The 25,179-nt window shown below is 34.4% G+C and overlaps 3 protein-coding genes across 4 annotated transcripts; 1 reads left to right on the top strand and 2 right to left on the bottom strand.

Annotated features, from left to right (window-relative positions):
* Positions 1-2,440: 2,440 nt before the first annotated feature.
* LOC117780836 (ficolin-2-like) lies at positions 2,441-3,992 on the bottom strand. Of its 2 annotated transcripts, none has more exons than XM_034617509.1 (3): positions 3,881-3,990; positions 2,744-3,823; positions 2,441-2,686 (listed from the first exon to the last, which is right to left on the bottom strand). In XM_034617509.1, exons 2-3 carry the CDS (start codon positions 3,772-3,774, stop codon positions 2,560-2,562), a joined length of 1,158 nt encoding a protein of 385 aa, XP_034473400.1. In that variant the 5' UTR covers positions 3,775-3,823; positions 3,881-3,990; the 3' UTR covers positions 2,441-2,559. The 2 variants fall into 2 exon arrangements, with proteins under 2 accessions (XP_034473400.1, XP_034473401.1); XM_034617510.1 differs by lacking the exon at positions 2,441-2,686 and having other exon boundaries at positions 2,814-2,884; positions 2,946-3,823; positions 3,881-3,992.
* Positions 3,993-5,947: 1,955 nt separating this feature from the next.
* LOC117779665 lies at positions 5,948-23,649 on the top strand. The gene is given in 16 exon segments (XM_034615931.1): positions 5,948-6,065; positions 12,414-12,538; positions 12,596-12,806; positions 12,885-12,932; positions 12,935-13,016; positions 13,077-13,213; positions 13,760-14,398; positions 14,455-14,656; positions 14,717-15,093; positions 15,558-16,111; positions 16,537-16,836; positions 17,501-18,354; positions 18,841-19,639; positions 20,574-21,502; positions 21,980-22,361; positions 23,472-23,649. Coding segments are annotated over 16 exon segments (5,811 nt in total). The 3' UTR covers positions 23,526-23,649.
* LOC117780852 (peptidyl-prolyl cis-trans isomerase, rhodopsin-specific isozyme) lies at positions 23,546-24,835 on the bottom strand. Its single transcript, XM_034617528.1, has 2 exons — positions 24,314-24,835; positions 23,546-23,844 (listed from the first exon to the last, which is right to left on the bottom strand). The coding sequence occupies exons 1-2, from the start codon at positions 24,818-24,820 to the stop codon at positions 23,641-23,643; spliced, it is 711 nt and encodes a 236-aa protein (XP_034473419.1). The 5' UTR covers positions 24,821-24,835; the 3' UTR covers positions 23,546-23,640.
* Positions 24,836-25,179: the final 344 nt, after the last annotated feature.

Genomic DNA, 25,179 nt, shown 5'->3' with positions numbered 1-25,179 from the left:
TGTTGTTGTTGCTCTCCGTAGTAGTGGAAAAGTTTTACACGTACACATGCCATCAGGAAAATGGAAAAAGTTTCGGTTTTTACGCTCACTCGCTCCTGAGTTTTTCTCTATCTCCCTCTAAACCTCCAACACCAACTCCAACTCGAACTATCTGGTTGCTCATCAAGGCGGGCAAATTAAGAAAATTATCATGCGTCGTACCTAGGCGACAAGGATGTGCCCAGCTTTTGCCGGAGGGGAGTCAAAAACTTTTTCCAAGCAAAATCCAATTAAACATAAAAATGAAATAAATTGTGACATTTTCCAATTAGCGGAGCAGCAGCAACAAGAAAGATGAGCACACTGACAACATGTGTCATACGGTTGCCAAGCATACCAAAAACCCATTCCCAATCTATTTAGCCCAACTAGTGTCTCGGTTCTTCCCCCGAATTGCTGCCTGTGAAGACAAATGCTGGCACCAAGATGTCTATCGGTCCTTGGCGCTGGCCCTGAAGCTGAAACTGTAACTAAAACTGGCCGACTAGCAGGCTAATTAATGGCGTCAGTCACATAACAACAATAGGAACAGCAACAACAGCAACAACAACAGCAACAACAATAGCAACAGCTGAGCACAATGCGAACATTTTCCGACTGCAAATTACAAATGAGTTCCATTGTAGGACAGACACTCGAATGTGAAAATAATTGCCAAAAATAACACAGCATTTATTTATGCTCTACTAAACTCGCTGCCCCTTCCTCCCACCCTATCACAGTGGTTCTTATCGTCATTGCAGCTTGTATTTATTAATAATTGTGTGGAAGAAATTTTATTTTCATTCTAAAACTAAAAACTAAATTGTAGTTTTCTTTTTAATTCAAATAATAATTTTTTCCAATTTTTTTTAAATATGGCTGCACTTTGGGTTTTAATCCAATCCGAACCGGATCATGAACTCTACCTTTGAAATGATTCAGACCGCAGCCGAACCTAAACCGAACAATAATTACATACTTTCAATGAATTTCTTATATTACGCAAATATTAAATTTTTAAAAAATATACTTCATAATAATACTTCATATATAAATATTAAATAAGCTTAGATTATTTACAGAACTCAAATTTTGGTATTAAATATTAAATTGGCTTACAAAAGTCAAGTAAAAAATGAATTTAGAATAAACCAAGGCTGCAAACCGGCTAAAACCTAACCTCGCACAATCGGTTCGGTTTATTCAGCAACCCAAAGAGAATCACAAACCGAACCTTTGCAATTATTTAAGGCTCAAATTCGAACCCAAACCAAATTTTCGGATATACAAAAAATTATTCATTTAGACTTCAAATAAATAAGTCATATTAAAATCATAAATGTAAGTAAAATAGTAACAAAATTATAATTTTAAGAATTAAGGAAAATACTTGTTGTGTTTAATTGAAGCAAGGTTCGAACCCTTGCAAAAAAATTTGTCAAATTTCAGCGTAGATTTTTTTTTTTTTAAATAATTATTATTTGAATTTAAATAAATCCCAGCCAAATTGATCAAAAGAGCCACTGTGCCTTCAACTCCTCCACTGAGGCTGGTTGGTCGCATAAAGCGTAATTGCCAGCGAGTTTTTATGATTTTACTCCGCATTCCATAGACAGTTTTCTAAATGCACAAAAACACATAAAAATGTTGAGCAATTTCTCCCGGGGGGAAAGCGAGAGGAAAAGCGGAAAAAATTCTGGCCCTTTTGCTTGGTTTACTTCCATTTTCTTTTCTATTCATTTCAATTGCTTTGTGTTGTTTTCTTTCTGCTTTCTTGCAATTTGCAACTAATTGCTACAAATTAATTTTAGTATGCTTTTAATGACATTTTGAATGTGGTAAATGACGTCGACGGAGATGACAATGATGCTCTTTGTGTTTCAATTGCTGCCAAATGGCGAAAGCAGCAACAAAACAACAAAAGGATTTTTGTGGTTTACTTTTTGCTTTCTGCCATTGCTTAAATTTAATGAGCTGAGGCAATTTTCCCCTTTAGCCAAGAAAAATTAAAAAAAAAATAATAATAATAATTAGCTGGAAATTTTACTTGACTGTAAGATACTCTGTGCCCAGGCACTTGGCACCGAAGAATTGATGCCCTGTTTTAAAAATCGAACTGATTGTTGAGCAGTTGATAGCTTTATGATATAAATAGTCGATTTTACGTTAAATACTATAGAAAATTCATTATCTGTAATATTGGTTGAGATATTTTCAGGAAAAATAAAAATTTGCATATCAAAAATTATCATGTTATATCCGTTTCTTCCTTTCGCACTAACTGTAAGTAAAAGAAAGAGTGATAAAGGGATAAAGACAGAGAGAGGAGGAATATTGGAGAGGAAGAGAAGAATATAACGAAAAAGAGAGATATATAGAAAATGTCAATTGGTTTTATTTAAATTATACAGGAATATGTAATATTGACTTTTGTTTTTTTTTTTTTTTGTCTTTTTAATGTAATATAGAGTTATACAGTGTAATATATAGTAATATAGTAATATAGACTGTATACTCGTGGAGAAGTCTTGGATATTGTTATGTCGTAGACTTCGTTGGCCGAATCATCATGACTGCTTTTTTGAGGGAGTACTTTTTACCCTTAAAATGATACCAATGGACACCCTTGGGCCAGATGTTTTCATTGTACTTCCCTGCCAAGTTGCTGTAAGAATTCAAGTTAATAAGCGCAATTGAGAATACAATTAACAGTTCATCATACCTATGGTGACACGCTTTGTACCACCAGGCACCAGTGAAGTCTACGGCGCAGTTTTCGTCTTTATTATTGTCATTATCTCGATCTTTGGTGGTAAATTTCATGCCACGATGATAAGAGAGTGAATCACCCGCAGTTCCAGTCGCATTTCCCAGGGTGTGTAGGATATATTGTTGATCCTCGTCGCCGATTGCAAACTTGTCATACATCTCAAAAGCTTCCGTTCCCTCGTTGTCCTCCAGGACAACAAGTAATTCCTGGTTCCTTTCTTCCGTCAATGCGTGTATTTTATCCAATCCCAAGAAGAACTCGCCATTCAAATCTCCAAATCCCTCTTTGTATGCAGCCCAGTTGCGATAGAAGTCGACAGTTCCATCCATCCTCCTCAGGATAATCGTCCAGCCTCCCCCTCGAGTTTCTGCATCGCAGGCCACTTTGAAAGGTTGACAGCTAAACTTGGGGATGAGTATTTCATTGATCCCACTAGACTTGGCATCGGTACAATTCGGAGGGTGGGGCATCAAATGGAGTTTCTTCGATTCCTGAACAAGTTCCTCTATCAGCTTTCCCTGTCGTTTCTGCTCTTCTTTAAGAGATTGATTATTTAATTGCATGTTAAGATCACCTATTAATTTTCCCTGACGCTCCAGCTCCGCTGTAAGAAAGTGAATTTTCGATTCTTTATCAACGCCGTTTGACTTATGTTGTTCCAGCTCTGTTCTAAGGAGTTGAATATTTGACTCAATATCAACTCCGTATTTCTTCTGTTGTTCAAGCTCTGTTCTAAGGAGTTGAATATTTGACTCCCTGTCAACTCCGTATTTCTTCTGTTGTTCAAGCTCTGTTTTAAGGAGTTTCATGCTCGACTCCTTTTCAAGACTATCCTCCTTTTGTTGTTCCAGTTGTGCTTTTAGAAGTTGAATGTTGGACTCCATACCAACTCCATTTATTTTCTGCTGTTCCAGTTCCGTTTTGAGATCGTCTATTACCTTTCCTTCTCGTTCCTGTTCTGCTTTAAGTATTTGAAGATCCATTGCCTTGAATAGTCCATCAATCAAGTTAACGTAATGTTTCTGCTCCGCTCTAATAAATTATTTGTTTTAGTTTTCACTTTGTATATGCTCTTGTTAATGATCCTACCTCACTTCAGATAATTGGGAATTAATTGAGTGAAATATATTCGACTCATTACGTTCAGGAATAAAAGTCGCATTTGAAAATGCAACTACTGAAATTAGTACACATATTAAATTAATTATTTTTTGCAACATTTTGCGACTGAATTTCACTGAATGCCTGAGAAGACTGACTGAGTCGACATTTGAGTTGTTGCAAAGAAGTGAATTTTGAAACGATTGCAATATGTACTTTGTACATCTTTGTATATATTTTCAGTCGTATCTACAGCCACAAAGACTTAAGGTTATGCAGCCAGAGTTTAACCAACTTCCGCTTTGATTAAATGCTTATCTTGTGTGCAACCGTTCAGTAATGCAATAATTTTAAAGAATTAAAAACAAAGATAGAGCTCCTCTCAAGCCAACAATGATGTGCATTTAGCTGTAAAGTCAAGTCAGTATCTCCAATCCGCAAAAATTGTACAATATTTCAAAAGCGTAGTGAAAGTTCCGAGCACACGCTGTTCCTCAATGTAAACAGGACTCAAGACATCAGTGTGTTCGTTAGGCAGCCATTGTGTGAGATACTCGGATACTTGTACGGGTTCGGATTTCACATCCGGCGGAGAAGCTGGCACGTTTACGTACTCGTAGTGCGATTCGTAAATCAAATCGGCGTGTCAACAGCAAAACTAATTTATGTATTTACGAGTTTGCTTCCTGATTATTCATACGCACTGTGTGCCAGAGCGAGGGAGACCATAACAAGTCCTTCTCTGTTGACTTTCATTAGCTCTAATTACGTTGAAGTAGTCCAATGTCATTCACATGGCTCAAACGACAAATCAAATGCAGTTGCCATTGCTGTTGCAGTTGCATCTGTACACTTAGAGAAAAAACATATAGCAATAAAAACATCCACTTACCTATTTAGTTTTATCATATTTATTTTAATAAAATTAAAAATCACTCATGACATACACGAATTTTAAAACAAAATTTTTATTTAAAACCAAAGTAAAAAACACTTAAAAAACGTAATTTTGTTTTATGTTAATTTATACACTTTTTAAATAATTTTAAAAGAGTTTAAAGTCCAATATGTTTCAAAATTTATTTATGCTTCCATTCAATTTAAAATCAAAGATTTAAATATTTAAGATAAATAATTTGAACAGGATAAATTTGTGGTTAATAAAAAATTAAAATAAAATAAACTTAAAAATTATTTTTATTATTATTTTTCCAGAAGAAGAAGAAATTTGGACGGCTTGTCAAAAATAGTAAAGAATCTACAATCTGTGGGCTTAACAAAGTGTTTCATATTAAACAATTTGTGAACTTTGACACCTTGAAATTCGAATATTGCAGAAAGCACAGTAAAATTGTCTCAGCTATGTTGTGTGAAAATTTCAGCCTCCTGGGTTTTACGGTCTTGGCTGTGCAATGCTTAGTTATTAAGTCAGGACAAAGAGTTTTATGTATATAATTTATTATGTTCAATTTTTTTTTTAGATTGACTAAATTATAGATCTAAATAGTTAAGTCATAGAGTGGATATTTTAAATTGCATAGCATTTTTCTCTGGGTGTAGTTGCAGTTGCAATTGCTGTTGCACTTGTTCCAATTGCAGTTCACGTATCCTTTTCAAATCGTTGGCAGCCCATAACTGCCAGTAACTCTGGCCACGCCCCTGACATGACCAGAGCCCGGGTTTTGACTGCTTTCGATGCCATCGATGCTGTCGATGCTGTTGCCTGTGTTTGGTTTACGTGCTTAAATTGGCAATTAGCAGATTAATTGTCACTGGCAATATATGCGTCAATATTTTGTGCAACCGACAGCTGCAACGGTCCCTCAGTCCATCAGTCTGTCTGTCTGTCTCTCTATCTGTCTGTCTGTCTGTCTGCTTTACACGTAGTTTGCTTTACAACCCTGTTGTTTACACAATTGTTGCACTGCTGTTGCTGTTTGATTTCACTAACGAGCATTAGCATAAATTGCAATGGCCATTTTCAGTGTATGGTAAAGGGAAGGGATGGAATCAAGAGTTTGAATACTGGGTTCTGCCTGATGGTTCGTGTACCAAATGACCGCTGGATGGATGCATCATTTGACAATACGGGCACGTTCTGTTGCCCGCTCGATGTCGCAGGACAATGTCAGAATTGCCGAAATATCATTGAACATTGTGCAGTCAATCAATTGTAAATTTTTAATGAGTTTTCATTTATATTAACTGCCATCAACTGGCCATTTGGCTGAGTTGACTCTCTAAGCAATTTGTCACGCAAATTAGCTGCGGTTCGTATGCGTTTTTACTCGTTACGTATACGACCCGTTTTCTATGAGGAAAAAAGGTCCGTACTCACAATGAAAAACAGGTATCAATCCTGTTGGACAAACTATTTGGAAAATTCTCAGAAGCACTACAATTTTCTTTTAAAGTACTTTATTAAATATATTAAATGCTTTATTTGACTTACATTTTAAGAAAAATTTAGTTAAAAGGTGAAGCAATGACAATCTCATAATGTGCTGAACGGTATTCTATATTCTCAGTTTATTCATAACAATTGTTAGTATTATTTTATTTAAAATATACATGAGTTTGTTGTTAAAAATAATCATTTTTATACCCATTACTTAAAAAGTAACTAAAAGGCTATGCAAATGTATGTAACAAGGAGAATTAGGCATATTCTACCCTATAAAGTAAAGTCGATATAGCCATGTCCGTCTTTCCTTCTGTCCGTCTCAGAGATCTCAGAGACTATAAGACATAAAGCAACCAAATTTGGCACACAGATTTCTATAGACCCCACGCAGGTGAACTTTATTTTATAGTTTTTATGGCCCTTTACGTTATCTATTAATATTATCTATTATCCCACTTAATTCCAGCAATATCGGACAAGTGGAACGGCAGTAATAGCTAACCAAAGTTATTAATAATTAAGGAAATACAAGCACACAAAAGTATGCAGTAGTTTTCATTTAATAGAAATTTCTGTAAAGTACTTTTATGTGTATTAAAATAAGTAACGGGTATTTTATGGTCGGGATCTCAACTATAGCATTTCCCACTAGTTTTTGTTGTCTTTGACTCTCCTTTGAGTTGCTCCTTCTGCTGCAATAATTTTCCACAAAATATTTCCTCAGCACATCGACGCTGACGTTGACAATGATAATGTTGGTTGCATCTGTTTTTGTTGTTGATTGTGGTTGCTGATAGTGCTTGTTGTTGTTGTTTGTTGTGGCTTATTCAGTTGCTCATACATTTCACTTGACTTCACTGCCACGTCAACGCCAACGTCAACGCCAACGTCGGCGTCAGCGTCAGCGTCAACGTCTTGAAGCAACACAACTTATCATTTTATATGCACTTGTGTTTGTTGTTGTTGGCCTCGTTTTTTGTTTTTTCTACTAAAGGAAAACAAAATATTTTGTTGCATTTTGTTTTTTCTGCTTGCAGTTGCATCACTTTCTGCCTCCTCCTACCTCCTTCGTCTCCGCCTTTCCCTCTTTTGGTTTGTGGCCACAGGCAACAGCAGTCTGTGTGTACTTTATGTGACAGATACTTTAAAATGTGGCAAAGTGGTTTTTGGCAAAGCGTGCTATCTTCTCTGTGGTTGAGTGGGTGGCAACTGAAGTGTGTCTCGTACATACATATTCACATGTACTCCTGCTCCTACTCATACTCATACTCGTACTCATACTTGGCCTGTCGTCACTGCCGTGAAGAGTGTGCCCCCTTGGTCATTTGAAATGAAATTAATGTAAAATTATGTGCTACGTAAACTAATTTTTATGCGACGGCAAAGGGTCTGCCGTCTACGATTTACGACCGCACACACTTGGCCGCAATCCTTTCATAGCATTTGGAGAGCGTTTTATTGCGCCGCTGCCTGCCACTTAGAAAGGCGAAAAAATTTAAAAATATAAAAGGTTCTTCGACTGTTAGTTGCCCAGTAACATTATTCTCGAAAATTAGCAAAATAAAAATCTATAGTAAGTGCACAAAATACTAAAAGAAAATCGAGAAAATCAAAATCGAGTCTTGATCGAAAAAAATTAAAGTTCTCTATGTGAATGTAATTTGAATACAGAATGAATAAGGAGGCCAAACCATAACCAAAATGATATTCCGCTTGAAAATCGGTTGGGTTTTGGCAAAGTTATGAGAGTTCAAAGTTGCTCAAGCCTCTGACCTAACAACTTTACAAGTAAAAATTTTTCTCAATTTTGACATGATTTTTTACAAGAAAATGAAAGGTCTTAGAATCAAATTTAAAGTGTTGTTTCATACTAATTACGATAAAAGGAGTTGATTAAAAGTGAAAACTTGTGATTTAAAATTTTCAATTTTCGAAAGTTCAAAGGGGGGACCCTTACCATCAAAATCGAGTCTTGGTCGAAAATAATAAACTATTCTAAGTGAATTAAATTTGAATACAGAATGAATTAAGAGGCCAAACTATGATTAATATAACATTCTGCTTGAAAATCGGGTCAGTTTTGATCAAGTTATAACAGTTGGAAGTTGGTCAACTCTTTGACCTAGCCACTTTACCACAACCGTAACGGTGAACGTTTCGGTTTTCTTAATTTCGGTTACGATTTTAGTTTCGGCACTAAAATAGAAACGGTTAGTTTCGGATAACGGTTCCGGTACCGGTTACGGTGTTATTCCCTGAATAAAAAACTATTTAATTAGTCATAGCACAGCTCTTAATAATATTATCCTGAATACATACTTGACAAAAATATTAATATCAAGAAATTAAAACTTAACGCTTAGAACTATTTTTTCTGCATTATTAAATGCTATTTCTTATATAACTTCTCTGTTTTTTGGCCGATGGAGATGAAACTTTTAGTAAATACTCGCAAAATTTCACACGTTTCTTGTTTTAAATTTCAAGGCTGTAGTCTTAAAAAAAGAACCAAAATAAACTAAATCTGCGTGAAATATTGTCAGCAAATTTGGTATCTTTAACTCTTTCACACTCTGCGATGTCTAGATGTACTAACTGACAGACATATTCACAAAAACAATAGTCCGTTAACCCTTTAGGTGCTGGGCTAAAAAGGAGAAAAAAAAATTACCGCGACGCGCATTAAAATGTTGCCGGGCGATGCCCAACAACGACCTCGACCCCTGCGCACAGTTGTTGTTAAAGTTGGAATTTATATTAGGCCAACAAAGTCACCGACAAGGATGAGGCTGCGAATAGGAGGGAGAGTGGGAATGGTAACAGGATGTCGTTGAGGACATCGCAGCCGTTGGCGATGACGATGGCGCCTGCTCTCAAGTGCTCATAAATTCACGAAAATTTCACAGCCGACGGTCCAACAAAATAAAAAAGCGAACCCTTCAACCAACTCAACCATAGAGAAAGGGGCAGCAAGGGGTTAACGCGATCTCAGCTGGCGTCAGCTGTTGCAGAGGCCAATGCAGCCACAGGAGCTGAAGCTGAAACTGGAACAGTTACATCAGCTACTAGGGTCCTGCCAAGACCCTCACACACACACACCAACACACACACACACACTCGACTTTGGTTTGGCAACATAAATTGTTAAAGAATTGCCACTTTACAGTCGTAAGGACCACATAAGCCGAGCATATAAAAACCGCTCACTTGGTTTGCTACTCTTACAATTTTTTCTTACAATTTATTATACACTTGCAGAGGGTATTTTCGATTGTTTCTAGAACTTGTTATTGTTTGAGATATGTCGAAAAGTTGTAGAACTGGTTTTGTCCGTGTCATACGAAATACTCAAGACTTTTAGAAACATAAAATATCTTATAGCTTCCATAGAAGCGAGAGATTGAAAAAAATACCATAAGTATGAATAAATTTTTAAGTTTTTGAGATATCTCACACAATATTTCATAGATCATAGTTAATGTTTTTTTATACATCCTAATCTTAATTAATTAAATTTGGAACGATCGATTGGAAATACAATCTTTAGTGTGAATATTTTGTTGTTTTTGTGATATGTCAATCAAATTCACAAATTGTGTATCTCAAATGGTCTATTCTTGCCAAATTTTGACTAATTTTAATTACTAGATCTTATAGCTTCTATAGTAAAAATTGATGGAAAAACCTACTTTAGTATGAAAAACTTTTTTGTTTGATGAAATATATGAACCATTCTAACAGATTTCATGTTTCAAATGATCTTAAACTTCTTTACCAATTTTACTTCAAATCACTTCACTAAAATGATCATAGAAACTATCGCTCGAAAAACAACTTTAAGCATAAAAAACTTTTTTGTTTCTTAAGAAAATTTAACACAACTCACAGATTACATAATAAATTAATTTAAAATGGACTCCAAGCACCATTTTGAGATCCTAAAAACTTAATACAGGTTATTTTCTCTTCGGCATGGTGAAGATACCATTTTGTTCTACTCTTCCTCTCAGTTGCTTGTGGTGCTATTGAGCGCAGAACCGGAGCAAAGTAGAGCCTGTAACTTACCTTGGATATTTGTGGTCCCTGGACTATAGCAACTACTTCGTCTGCGGACCGATACCATCTTTATTTCCCTTAAACAAGTAATTTTTTGACAACACTCAGTTGCAGCCCTTGGACAATAATACATAAAACACAATTGACTTGACATTGCCTTACTTTGGGTGAAAATGAATGAAGATTTTTGGGAGTATCTCGCAATTGACATATGTGTGATGACATTGGGCTTCCATTATCTGTGTCCCTGGATTCGTTTTGGTCCTGCTTGTGAAGTGGCGTGATTTATAAGCGCTTTGCTGGCGATAATAAACACAGAATGTCCATGAGAATGAGATTGGGTTGCGCCCATTTTGGGCGGATGCACAAACAAATGAAAGAACAAATGTGGGGGAAAACACATGCAAAATAGTTTGGCATCTGCACATTCTAAATTTCTCCGCTTCTCTGCATCTTTCTTTGTCTCTCTCCCTCTCTCTCTCTCTCTCACTCACTCTGTTGCCCTTTTCATTTCAATTTTCTTTGTTCGTTTTGCGGTTGTTGGTTACGGCTTGCCGGTTACGGGTTTTCTACTTGCATAGCTTTTTTGGGGCTGATTTTTTTTTAGTTGCTTTTGCACTTGTGTCCGTTGACAATAAAAATGGGCAATAGACGAGGCCAGTCGATGGTCGTTGTAACCGCACGTCGATGGTCCAACTTCAGTCTGCCCATATCATTAATTTTGCACAAAAGGCAGGACATTTCGCTTTTGCCAAATGCAGAAAGAACAGATCAACGGAACCGACCAACAAATAAATAAGGCTGAGAAAGGAACGACTTTGTTGTGCATTGGCAGCTCTGCGGTTGTCCCAACTGCACTGAGAGAAATAATAAAATAATAAACTACCTCGAATTTAGTCTATTTTCTTTATATATTTAATATTCCTAAAACTTATATTTAATTTAAGTGCGGAACACTGAAAATTATTATAAAAATTTATTAATCAAGCTTATTAAGTACAAATTGTTTTTTAAAATCCATATTTAAACATGTACGCACGGAATACTGAGCATACAAATGTATTAATTACTAACTACAAATAAACATTATTTTTATAATATTTAATTTTTATAATATCCTAAAGTCCTAAAAACTAAAAATGATCATAAAAATTAGTTCATCAATCAAGTTCAAAAAATCTTAACGTTGAGCTTATTTTGTTTAAGTATCAGTGTTTCTAAATTGCAATACCTAATTTACAAAAGGATCACTTAAATTTTAAATAAAATTTGTTTATCAAGTACAAATATCTTTAAATAGGTGAAAATATCCATAATGCGTATTTGTTTTATTTCAAAATCAGCTTACAAATTAAGTTTACACAAGATTATAATATGCATTATGCATAGATCAAGAACATGACTCTTAGCTTAAGATGTTTTGAATTCTACTGAAGAGGGTTTAAAATATATCGATTCAAGATTTGCCTGTACTTAAATTTATATTAATATTAAGTACGTGTTAAAGATTAAAATATAAACTCTTTTTAAATTTTAAAATACTTAAATATTCTTTTAAATAATAAATACTAAGTTAAGTTGGGAATTTGACTAGTTTTAATTTGAATTTTAGTGCTAAATCAAGTTTTAAATGTGGCTTATTAACTAAGAAATACTTTAGTTTTTCGCTCTGTGTGACTGCATTTGTTCTATTGCGGCTTCTCTCTTTCTTTCACTGTTTGGTATGAAGACAGACTCCAACTTCGACTCCGGAGTCGTCTCCAGCTCCGGCTGTCTTCTGACTGCCGCCTAGATATCGACAAGTTCGACATGTTGTCGGTCACATGCTGCGTTGAGTCTTGCCAAATTGAAATTGTTTTCCCAAACCAACCATCCACCTGCCAACCGCGTGCATCACTTGCAACATCTGGACAGAGGGATACATTGAATTCTCACGAAAGAGACTCTGAGCCCGCTAATCGCAATACACGATTTAAGACAAGCATTTGTTGCATTTTTAAAGAGTGTAAGTCTATTGTGTGATTCCGATTTGATCAGCCTCGAATTTATTTCCTATTTCAGATTTTAGTGAATATACCAATTTGGTGGACTCACTGCATATTGCACCCAGAGTGATCATACAAAAGCGATGTTTCCATAAAAACTCAACCTATGGATTAACATTAACGATACGCAATAATGGATTGGTATTTTTAGATAGCACATGATTCATCTCATATCTTATTAATATCTTTCATCCGCAGTATCCTCGTTTGCTTGAGTTCAGCACGGACAGTCCTAATGATACTGTGGTATCGTATTCTCAACCTGAAATCAATCGTTATGTCGAAACAGATAAAATAGTGAATGTTAAAATCACCATACGCAGCACAACATTGAAGAATATTAATCGACGTCGTCATATATATGTTCACAGTTTTCATCCCAACATAACATTCGAAGTGCCAATAATTGGTAATTATTTACTTTTTTTTTAAAGAACAAAAATATAACTTATACATACACAATATTGCCATCTAAAAAATTCCTCAGTTTTACACGAACTAAGAGAACCGTCTTTTTGTGAGCACATTACCATTCCCCAGCTGTGATCAAGGACAAGAGTTATTACGAAATGATCATTTATAATCCCACTAAAGAACCCTTGAATATCAAATATAGAAAGTCAGTTAATTATTAAAAATTTAATTAAATTTGCTATAACATTTTATTTAACATTTGCAGCAGCTACAAAGGACTCAATCTGAATTATTTAAACAAAAATACGGTACTCGCAGGAGACTATGTAAAGTTGCTCCTAACATTTGAAGCCCAGAAACTGCAGGAGTACAAGGGATTTTTTAACATCAAGTTTGCAGTGTGTAAGTATCAATAACAGTTACTGAATCTTGTAAATCGTTTAGACATTTTGACAAATGTTGTTATCTCGATATATCTATAAATATTTTTAAGCGATAATATTTATTTTTGTCATCAGTTTTTTTTTTGCAATAATCTAATATAAATATTGTCTATAATATACATATTTTGTGTCAAAATTATCAATTAAAAATAATCAATTTTTCATTTCAATACAACGTTAAATATTGATTTTATGGAATTCTCTTTATAAGGTAAAAGTCTAGTGACGAAAACACTTTCATGCCCCAAATTTTTTTGTATCAACTTTTTTGATGAAAATTATAAATACATTAATAATTCTTAATTAACCACTTAAAAAATATATATTTATTTTGCACGCTTTGTAACGCTTTCGTCACTAGCATAGAGTGCCGTTTATATACAGGGGTGAAATAGATACCAAAACCAACCGACAATCTCCTAAGACTACATACATTTTTTGGAGATTTTCGGTGGGTTTTCGTGTTTTTTGAAATCCGAATCCCGATCCACAATTATTTTTGCAGCTCCTCCAAAACTGGTGATATTTGATTTTTTACCCAAGTCAATGTCTGCTTACCTGAGCCGAGGTCACCTTTCGTTTGGTCGTTCGAAATTTGGGGAGCAGATAGTACGCTCGTTTATTGTATGCAACGAGAGTCCGCATGTGATTAATATGAAAAGTGAGTTTTTTAACGATCAAGTCTCGGATTCGGATGCTCAATCGGATGTCGTTTCAAAGAGCTCCAAATATTCAAATAAAATGTTTGACGATGCGATTAGCATGCACAGTGTTTTGATGTATGACTTTGATGAGGAGAACCGAAGTTTATCTCTACTTTATAATGAGGAAGCTTCCATGCACTTTGTCTTCGAAGGACCAGAAAACCTCGAACCTAATTCGTCCTACGAGGTTACCCTGAGTTTTCGACCATTATACAATGACACTGTAATATTTCCGGAAAATATGGATCCACCTTACTTTCAGCGCACCAAGATATTTATATGCTTCACCGATTCCGATGAATGCATCGAGTCTCACTATGTTGTGGCTGAAGGCGAAATCGCTGGCATTGAAGTTGAGGTGTTTCCGAAGGTTATTGATTTTCGAAAGATCTATTTGGGCGAGGAGCATTGTGCTTTCATCAAGATCTTGAATACAGATGGTTGGTAGGATTTAATTAAATTATTCACTTTATAAAAATACCTTATTATTTTTTAGATGTGATCGCCAAAGTCAAGTATAAGGATTGTTTAGAATCGGAGTCTTGTGGTCTGCGAGTTACGCCCTCGGAGGGATTTGTTTTGGAGCCCTGCGAACGTGGTATATTTCACTTATCATTCTTTATCATTGTACCCTCCCGTTTTTCGATAACACTGCGCTTCAAGGTTGACAATGGCTTGTTTTATAAAGTGCAGATAAAGTAAGCGATTTGATTCTAAAACTTCTCATTCATTTTACCTTTTATACCATAACATCTCAGAGGCACTGGACAACATGTTCAACTGCGCACGTTTCCACAACTTGTGGAATTTGGGACTATTCCATTTGCTGTGCCACAAAAACGCTTTATGCTGCTCATGAATCCATTGGCGGTTCCCATTACCCTTCAAGTCCATGCGACCGAGGATGGTGAGGAGCAGCCTTTGGTATTCAATATACGAGATCCAAACAAAATACTGCCTATAACGGTACGTGATCCAATCAAGGAATTGCAGAAAGCCCATGAGGATCTTCTGGATGACATGGATATGATTCAGAGAATTGAAATAACCTCAATCGGAGATGATCTAAAATCAGAAAAGTCATATACAGTCAACGAGTCGGTATATAGCTCAGAATTCGAAGAGGATGTGATGGGTAAGTATTAATTTGCTATTTATAAGGGATATCAAATAAATATGAGTTTAAAAAAATTCGAAAAAAAAAACTTAGATGAAGGACAAAAATTTACAAAGCCTTTAATTTCTTGCAATATCCTGTAAAAGAAAAATATTTTTATGTCCACCTTTTTCTTTAAATCAATAATAAGATCTTGATAAGGTTTTCATGAAATTTGATAATCATATAAATTTCAATTTTCATTTCAAAAATTGTACTTTCAGTTTTATTTGCTATTATAAGAGTTAGTAAATGATTTTAATTTTAAATAACATTATTAATTTATAGTTTTTTAATTTAGCTGAAGAAAATAGCTTAGTTGTTAATTTTATAATAACAATCAAAGCGTTAAATTTATTATTTTAAAATTTTCATTTTTTAAATCATATTCCTTATAATCTATACTTATTATTTAATAAAATTCTTTGATTTTATAAATTTAGAACCAGTTCCCGCGATGGCAAGTAATCTACTTAAGAATCTTAAAAAGCAAAAAGTCTTTGACAAATCGGAAACAGATAAACGTGTACTTCAGGAGGCTTTACAAGGACTCTTGGAAACCAACTATTTTAGTATATTTCAGAAGCACAATAATTTTATATTTATGGACTGGAATAGTATTCCAAGTGATCCCAATGAAGTCTATTGCGATAATGAAATTATATATCTGCGCCCCAACACTGGTCGTAGTATTACAATTTTGATCATACCAAATCGAGTCGGATATTTTAATCGATCGTTGACCGTGCGCATTTGTCCGGCGATGATTACAGCAAATTCAGAATCCAGTGAGGAAGAGCAGCATAAAACGTTGATCAAATCGGAATATCTATGCTCAAAACTGTGGTTCGAATACAACTGTTCTACACCTGATATCGACTGGTATAACATCGTCAATCTGACCGAACGTACTATTTATGCCGGAGAGGAATACAGTTTTAATATGCTTTTTACAAACATATCCCCCGTCGGAGGCTTTTTACACTTTGATGTCATTGTAAGTAAAAGTTCCTAAAAGAATTTCAACAAATAATTCTCAGAATGAAGAAAATATTAGCAAACAGAATTTTTTTTAGAAAATTTAAATTAGGAAAGAAAAAAACTTGAAAGGAACAAATTTGGAACGAAAAAACTAATGGAAGTCAAAAATGTTTTTGATTAAAATTAATTCAAGAACAGCTAAAATTCGATTTTCCTAATTTTTTTACTAATGTTTTCTTTTGTAATATAATATTCAGATTGTTGGGCTCAGAATGATTTTTTAAGCAGTTGAAATATTTAATTCGTTTCTATTGATCCCTAATTTGATATCCTTTACCATATTTTACTTTTTGGTGTTATTTCTTCAATTGTATAGTTTTCACAAAAAAAACTGAATTTTTATGAGTTTATAAACGGATATTTTTAATTTTTTCATTACAGCCAAATGAAATGGGCTTTCGTGATGGCACCTGGAAATATTACATTGGATCCAAGTCGCAAGTTATGGCCAAGTGTCATGTCACTTTCCGCGTTCTGGGTAAAAACAAGCTGTCCGGCTTATTAAAAATTGTCGGTGATCCACATCCTTATCCGTTCCATCTGTTCGGAAATGTTCTGCCCACGGAAATACGCATTACACCCAAATATGTGCATCGACGGATTCAGGTTTTCGAACAGAACAAAGTGCACTTTTACATCGACAATCATTCGCCAACAAACACGAAGCTAACTATGCAGCTGGTAAGTTATTTATTCTCTTTAAATTTCACACATTTATTTGTGAAGAAAATCCAAACTGTTAATCGAAATTTAAAAATCAAAATGAAGCAAGTAGAGCTATCGATTAATCGGATGAAAGATATATCCAGATTGCACCAGTTTTTCAAAATCACTTACTATTTCAAGGGGAAAGTATGGAAAAAACAGAAGGTGATTGATAAAAATGTTATATATTCCAATTCTGATGCAAAATCAAAATAGAGACCAAATAATGATAAAAACAACAACCTGCAATGAAATCGGTGCAGTTTTCACAAAGTTATGCCTGTTTGAAGTTTTAATAAATTTTTATTAAATTGACAGTTAGGTCAAATAAAATAAATTTTTCAATTTTGATGCAGAATCAAATTAGGGGCCAAATAATGATCAAATTGATATTCCGCAATGATATTGATTAAGTTTTGACGAAGTTATGATAGTTTGAAATTTTGGAAAAAGTAGCATTTGAAATCATGGAAAAATAGACTGTGAAAAATTTAACTTTCCAATGTTGACGCAGAATTAAATTAAAGTTAAGTCGTCACATTTTTATAAAATTTTATTGATGATAAAAAATTGAATGCAACTTTTTTAATCTTAAGATTTGAAATTTATTTTTATATGAATTGTATTATAATACCCACAGAAAGACATAAGGTTCCAGCATCTGACTACGCGAGGAGGAATGTTAGCTCCAACAGGACAAAGCATGTACACAACTTTAGTTTCGATGTTTCCCGATCCAGATCTGTATCAGAATACACTCTACGTGGATCTTCAGTTCGATCATGTGATGGAAATAGAAATCACATTTTTGGTTGAAGGTGTGCCATTTTACTTTGAGCCCGACCTAAGAAAAGGCTTTGATGCGGGTCTACTCTTCACCGACCTGAAGGAAGACTTTCAAGCGAATATCTACAAATACAAATTTCAGGTGAAAGTTATGAACCGAGGACACCAAAATTACCGTGTGGCCATTTCACGGCTAAAAACTTATAATCCAGCATTAAAGCCGAGTGCGTGTGCTAATCAACCGCTGACTGCGCGTTTCGATATGAGCCCAAAACTTTTAGAGCTATCACCGAATTCGGAAGATTTTATTGAGATCCTTATAAGTGGCTATGAAGAAGGAGAATTCTTCAGCGATTTCCTGTGGTCTATTACAGACGTACGGCATCCACAGCGCAAGAATGTGATAAAAGTCACTGCAAAAGCAACTTTTATTGAGTGTGATATGGGTTGGGATCGAAAACAACTCAGTTTCAACTATCAGCCCAGTCATCCCCTAAAAGAGCGATCGCATATTGAAACCGCTGAAATAATTAATCTGAATATTCTACCCGTTGAGAATGTGACACTTGAAGCACAAGGACCTTTTCGCATCAAGGAAATGTTTGAGGATACTTTTGAAAAACAGATCAACGTCTCTTTGAGTCCATTGGAGAGGAAGGAGATATTTGTGATTCTAAATAAGGCGACACTAAAGCACTTGTATTGCAGGTAGGCTTGTTTTTAATTCAAAAAAATTAAGTTTTTATTTTAAATAATTTAAAGTATTTATTCAAAGCTCGAAATAAATAGTATTTGTTTGATATTTGAATTCAAATAAAATGTTATCTCAAGTAAAATGTTATTTTTTTAATGATCGGTCAATAACAAAAAAAAATAATAATTTGTTATATTAATTAATAATTTTTTTTAACTTATAATCATATCGGTTTGATATTTGAACACACTCAAATAAAAAGTTATTTTTTTTAATGACCGGCAAACAATTTGAAAAATAATTTGGTTTTTAATAATTTTTTTAAATTATAAATCTTTTCGGTTTGATATTTGAATTCAAATTTTATTATGTTCCATAATTTTTACTCCCATCCCAAATAAAAAGTTGTTTTTTTTTAATGTTGGGCTAAAAATATAATTTTTTAATTAAAAAAATTTTTTTTTTTTAATTTAATCATTTCTGTACCTCCCTAATTGCAGGCAGGTTGAAGGTCGTATTAGTGTGTTCGCCATTGGCAAAATGCAGAAACCTCTACTGCTGCGTCTGTCAGTTTTGGTGCCCGAACTTCAAATCCTTCAACCGGAACTAATTCTATTTGATCGTGGAGAGCCCTTTAATGATTGCGTCGAAATCGTAAATCACGGCTGCTCTAAGGCAAATTTCAAATGGAAGCGTATCGAAGTATCTGAGAATTTTATTGGTGACGATGATCCAGAGGATTTAGTGGCCGAAGTATTGTCCCAGATATTACGTACTCTCGAGTATAATTGCGATGAGCCCAATATGACATTGCGATACCAGCAAATTCGTTGTCAAAACCAAAAAGTAATGGAAAATGGCAGTTTGATACTCGACATTATCGATGAAATCATCAGTGATATTGATCTGGAGAATCGACGCTTTATCATAGACATAAACAAAATGGATTCTTCATATGACGACAGTGATTTGTACAGTTCCTCGAGTTTTGTTCGTCAGACTATCGATGAAATTCTCGATCAGCTCAAGATCGAATCCAGTCAGCAGTTGTCATCCCCATCTTCGGAATACTGTTTCTCAGATCGTTTTATATATTTCTATGAAAAGTCCGGTTTTTTGAATAAGCTACAGCGTCAGGGTTGCCTTCTCCATTTACCTCACATACGGCGTGGTCATGAGATGAAATCGCTTTTCCAGTTGGACGTGGTTGGCGGACGTAGCCAATATTTATCCGTGACTCTTGTCAATTTATCACAGAAAATAAAATTCCAGAAAGACAATATCTATCTCAATATTAAGGTAAGTGTTGAAATTGAAAATAAGATTGTTCAATTAATTATATTTTATTTTTATAAGCCCACAATTTTTTTTAAATAAATAACCAAAAATATTAAAACTTCAAGCAATTTTCATCAGGGAATCAGACCGAAAGAAATATAGGTTACTGTTTCGGTCCTGGTAGATCCCGAAATTACTATTTCGGTAAAAGGTACTATTTAAGTTTTTTTCTTTCGGTTCCGTTATCAGTACCGGTACGTAACGGTACAGCAAATCAAATTTTTTTTTAACGAATTTAAAAATTTTTGAATGCAAAATGTGTTTAGAGGCCATATCATGATCAAAATGATATTTCGCTTGAAAATCGGTTTAGTTTTAATCAAGTTATGACAGTTTGAAGTTGGTCAGACTTCGGATTAAACCACTTTACAAGTCAAAATTTTTGTTCAATTTTACATGATTTTTTACAAAAAAATTAAAGGTCCCAGAATCAAGTTTAAAGTATTCTTTTATACTAATTGCGATATAAGGAGTTGATAAAAAGTGAAAACTTAAGATTTAAAATTTTTAATTTTCGAAATATCAAAGGGGGGACCCTTAGCATCGAAATCTAATTTTGGTCGAAAATAATTAAATTTTCTAAACAAACAAAAATTGAATACAGAATGAATTTAAAAGCCAAATCATGTTCAAAATGACATTTCGCTTGAAAATCGGTTCAGTTTTAATCAAGTTATGACGGTTGGAAGTTGGACAACTCTTTTACCTAGCAAAAAGTAATATATTTTGTATTACAATAATAATGCTGTAAATAGAAGTTTTTCGATGATTTTTGTAATTACGACTGCAAAAATTTAAAATTTGTCATATTCTTTTACATTGGATGAAAATTTAGTTCCATAAATGTATTTTGTTTTATTTCCTTTTAGTTTCTAAATTTCCCACCTTATTGCAGCCCTGGTACGAGAGTTTCTGCGCCACATTTCGCATATCGAATGTAACCAAATATCCACTCCACTTACTTCTGATGACAATGAGGAATGAGAACAAGGATAAGCTACTTACCGAAGGTTATGCCAAGATCATGCAGGAGGATGAGATGGATTTGGAGCCCTTAGGTTCTGATAAAATCAAAATCTGCGGCATTCTTGGATTCAACGAGAGTTTTGTTCGAACTTTTGGATTGCTGATAAATAATAGTGCCAACAGTTATTTTCGATTGCGAGGACAGGGTGTATTGCCTATATTGAACATAACAACGCTGTTGCCAAAAGTCGAGCAAAGCATGTCTGAAATTATCGAGGAATACTCATATATGCGCATTATTTATAACTATGAGATATTTAAGAGCATCACAGAGATCGATTCGGATTTGAGAGGTCCCTTCGACGAGGAGCTTGAACAGGAGAACACTATTACCATGGATTTCTCCGAGCTGTCGGACACTGAGGAATCCATGTCCTCGGCTCGACAGCGTTATCACGATTTTCAGCTATTTAAGATGGTACAGACCTACGTGCTTGTCAATAATAATCAGGAACTGCCAAATGCCATTGTGCTCAATCAGATGCTCGTCACAGAGCGTTATCTGCACCGATTGCGATTAAATCCACAACTCTACGACACGCATCAGAAGGTGTATCAGAAATATGTGAATCTTCACAAATCGCAGGGCTATAAACCATCAAATGTGAAGCATTTCACGGTGCAACCGTTGCCCTGTGAACAACTCGCCTATGTCCTTGACTTGGGTACCCTCACTTTAGACACGATCAGAAGATTTGAACTGCGATTGCAATTCTTTGGACCCGGCAAACTGATTGCATGCGCACGGACAGCGGTCAAAGTTCCCGGTCTCTATGTTGACCTACAGGTTGATAATCAGTAAGATTCCCAATAATTAGAGTTGGAAATACTGATTACATTAAAAGAACAAATATTTTTATTACTGAAGTTTTTCCAGCACAATAATAAGTTACAATATTTCAACAAGTCACAATACTTCTTTGATGTTTGATCGAATTTGGTCTCCACTATTTTTTAAGTCTATTGCAAATTTAATAGTTAATTTTGAACGGTAGTTTGATAAAAGTTTTATATATAATACTATAAATTTTGAATTAAAAAAACTTTGAATGGTAGAAAAATTCCAATTAAATATTAAGCCGTACCTTTTGTACCTTTTTTTACTTTAAATTAACTAAATTTGAATTGATTTAAAAATAATAAGCTGAGATTAAAATTTCAACAAACTTTAAAGAAAAAGCATGTTTATTGAAATACTTACAATACTTACTTCACAAAAAATAAATCGAAACTAATAATTATCACATAATGAACTAAATTTAAAATTTTTCACAGTCCCGACAAGCAGTTTACGTACTGGGCTGAAAAGTGCAACGCTCCCGAGTTCTTTGACAAGGGATACCGGAATATGTGGGAACGGTTGCTCGATGCAGATAAGAATCCGAGGGTGAAACACGCACACTCCTTCGATTTCGATAAACTGGATAAGCATCAACGTGCCGTAACAGACAGAGATCGTCGCCTGATCGAGGAATATTACAACAGTCTAAGTCCATCGGTTTATCCAGATCACAAGCATCATTTTACGCTGGCCAAAATCTTAACCGCACATCATTCCAATTTTTCGGGCGTTGAAATGAAACTAGTTGGATTATTCAAGCCAGAGTCAAAGTATTATGTACGGGATCAGCGAGTAGTCGACTACATTTACATCGATGTAAGTTATTGTTGTATAATTTTAATTACCGTCAATACAGGGTTGGCAAAAAGTATATATACTTTTGATAAGTGATGTTATTCTAAACTTTAGAACGAGTTTTACATCGCAATAGAAAATCGCCAAAATTAAGCATCGAATAGTCGATATATCGAGAAATAGTAGCTCAAGTTGCAAAAATCGAGTTTTTTCAAGAACATTTTTTTTTAAATTCGGAACCGCCATTGTAATCACTAAATATTGTTTTCTAGCATCGTTTTCATGCTTAATTTAAACTCTGACATTTTTTTAGTTATTTATTACTGACGCTCATCAAAAATTGAACGAATAAACTTAATTCTGCAAATTAACTACAAGCCCAATTGAGCTGTCGGTTTTTCATGTGAATCGATTAAATCAACTCAATAGACTGTCAAAAAAATCATCAAGTTAGAGTAAAATCGAGAAAATCGAGCTGTCGATATTTCGATATATTTTTACGTTACTACTTTTGATATATATATCGATTTACCTACATCCGTTTGTCTGTCCGTCTGTATGAACGCCTTAATGTCAAAGACTTTCTTTCTTTTTTTCTTTTTTAACTCTTAACAATATTATGAAATAAATACTTTATTTCAATATATATCGATGTTTATGTTTGATTTTTCTATAAAAAACGCAAAAAACATGTCAATTTTAAAATGTTTCACGCATTTAAATTTATTGCTCTGTGATTAAAGCGATTTTTATACTGAAACTTATTTTTTGACGAATCTCATATCTATACATATATAGCAATATTATAGTGGTCCGATCAAAAAATTATAATACACTTGATCTGCGTGCGTTATTCATGAAACTATTTACCAAGTTTGAAGTCGCTAATGCAATTTCCTATGTCGCTAAAAACTCTAAATTGTACTTGGAATTTTTTTAAAAAACAATTTTACCCAGCAAGAAGACGAACACTGAAAGTAGAAGAGAGCACTGGCACTCAGCGTTTAGTGGTTGTATTTGTTTTGAAGTACAGGGTCTGACGCAGTCGGGTTACCTCGACTGTAAGCTTTTCTACTCGCTTATTCTGAAATTGCTACCTTAACTTAAATTCATATTTTATGTTTTTTCCAGCTCCACATGGGACCAACTCTGCCAATTCTAGTTCGAGGCGTGATCTCAGCATGAACAAAAAATATTCTGTTGCCTTTTGCGGTAATTGATGTTTATTGACGTGATGTGCTGCAGTTATTTATGTGTTAAATTTATGTATGTGCAAAAATAAAATACGAAATGCACTCCGTCAGCAATACATGTTGAGTTGTCGAAAAAAATAGTGAAATATAAATAGAACGAGAAATGAACTGGTCACCGGCAATCCCGCTGCTTTGATCCAGCCCAATATATTGAAGTCATCGGGATAGAACTCAAATGGCTCCGTTGGAAGCTCGCCACAATTCGATATCATTACTGACTCAATGGGGAAGTCGTCTGTGTCCGTTTTAACCTGTTAGCCAACAATATTTGAGCCACAAATTACAGATTATATTTACAGTCAGAGTGTAGCTTTTAGTAAAAACATTTTTAGACCCCGTACTATAAAAAGTACAGGGGTCTATTGGGTTTGTTTCTAAAACATATGGAGCAAGAGATAAAAGAAAACCACTTTAAAAATTATTATGTTTATATGATGATAAGACTTTTTTCAATTATTCAATCTATTAATCTTTTAGTATATTTTTCATTTAAAATTTTGTTATGATCAAAGATTAAAAATGGTAGCTCTTGAAAAAGCTTTGAAACAAACAAATATTACTTAATTCAAATTAAAATTTTAAAATCGTAATCTAACGATGCAAATATGTTTAAAGCGGTTTTTTGATATCGCCGATCACATATGTATAGATAAAAGTGAATTTGTTAAAAAGTTTAAAAAAAAATAATAACATTTTGTTGCTGAATTTATCATAGCTTACATCTTCAATCGCATAAACAGTGTCCATTCCGTCCAACACTTTTCCAAAGACTGTGTGCTTGCCGTCCAACCACTTTGCACCCACTGTAGTCACATAAAATTGACAGCCATTTGTATTTGGGCCACGATTCGCCATTCCCAGGTAACCAGGACGATTGTGCTCCACATTAAGTGCTTTTTCCTCGTCCTCGAAGTAATCTCCGTAGATGCTTATGGTTCCAGTGCCATCGCCATTGAGAATGTCACCACCCTGCACTAAGAAGCGATCTACGATCCGATGAAATTTCGATCCAACATAACTAGTTCCATTAATGCCACGTAGACAGATATGTCGAAAGTTGGCCACCGTTTTGGGAGCTAGTTTTCCGAACAGACCAAAGGTAATACGTCCCAGTTTCTGCTTATTCTGCTTGACATCCATATAGACTCTTGAAGTCACGGTAAAACTAAGTGCACTTCCTATTCCAATAAGTGCAGACAAAATCAGCAAAAAACCGATGAACTTCATTGTTCTAATGGAACTTGAGTCGTATGATGAAATACCTCTAAGCAACTGAATTAAAAAAACCTGGCATCGAGCGACCACAACCAAAAGAAGCCTTATAAATTTTAGGTTAAGTGCAACAAACTAGACAACCCCCCATTTCTACCCCCCTGTGTACATATGTAAAAAGTAAATGTGTAATCGATTTTCAGTGTTACATTTTGCGGTACCTCAAACGAATTTTTGTAAGACTTACAAAAATAAAAAAACCAAAAACTAAAACTATAATGAAAATTAAAAAATTCAACTAAATAAATCTGCAGAGTAAACAAAATTTGGTAACTAATCTATAAAAAAATAAAAAATCAGAAAACAAAAGTTAG

Source organism: Drosophila innubila (assembly GCF_004354385.1).
Source record: "Drosophila innubila isolate TH190305 chromosome 2L unlocalized genomic scaffold, UK_Dinn_1.0 4_B_2L, whole genome shotgun sequence".
In the NCBI taxonomy this organism is placed as follows: Eukaryota; Metazoa; Arthropoda; class Insecta; order Diptera; family Drosophilidae; genus Drosophila; species Drosophila innubila.
This window is presented reverse-complemented; position numbering and strand designations above follow the sequence as displayed.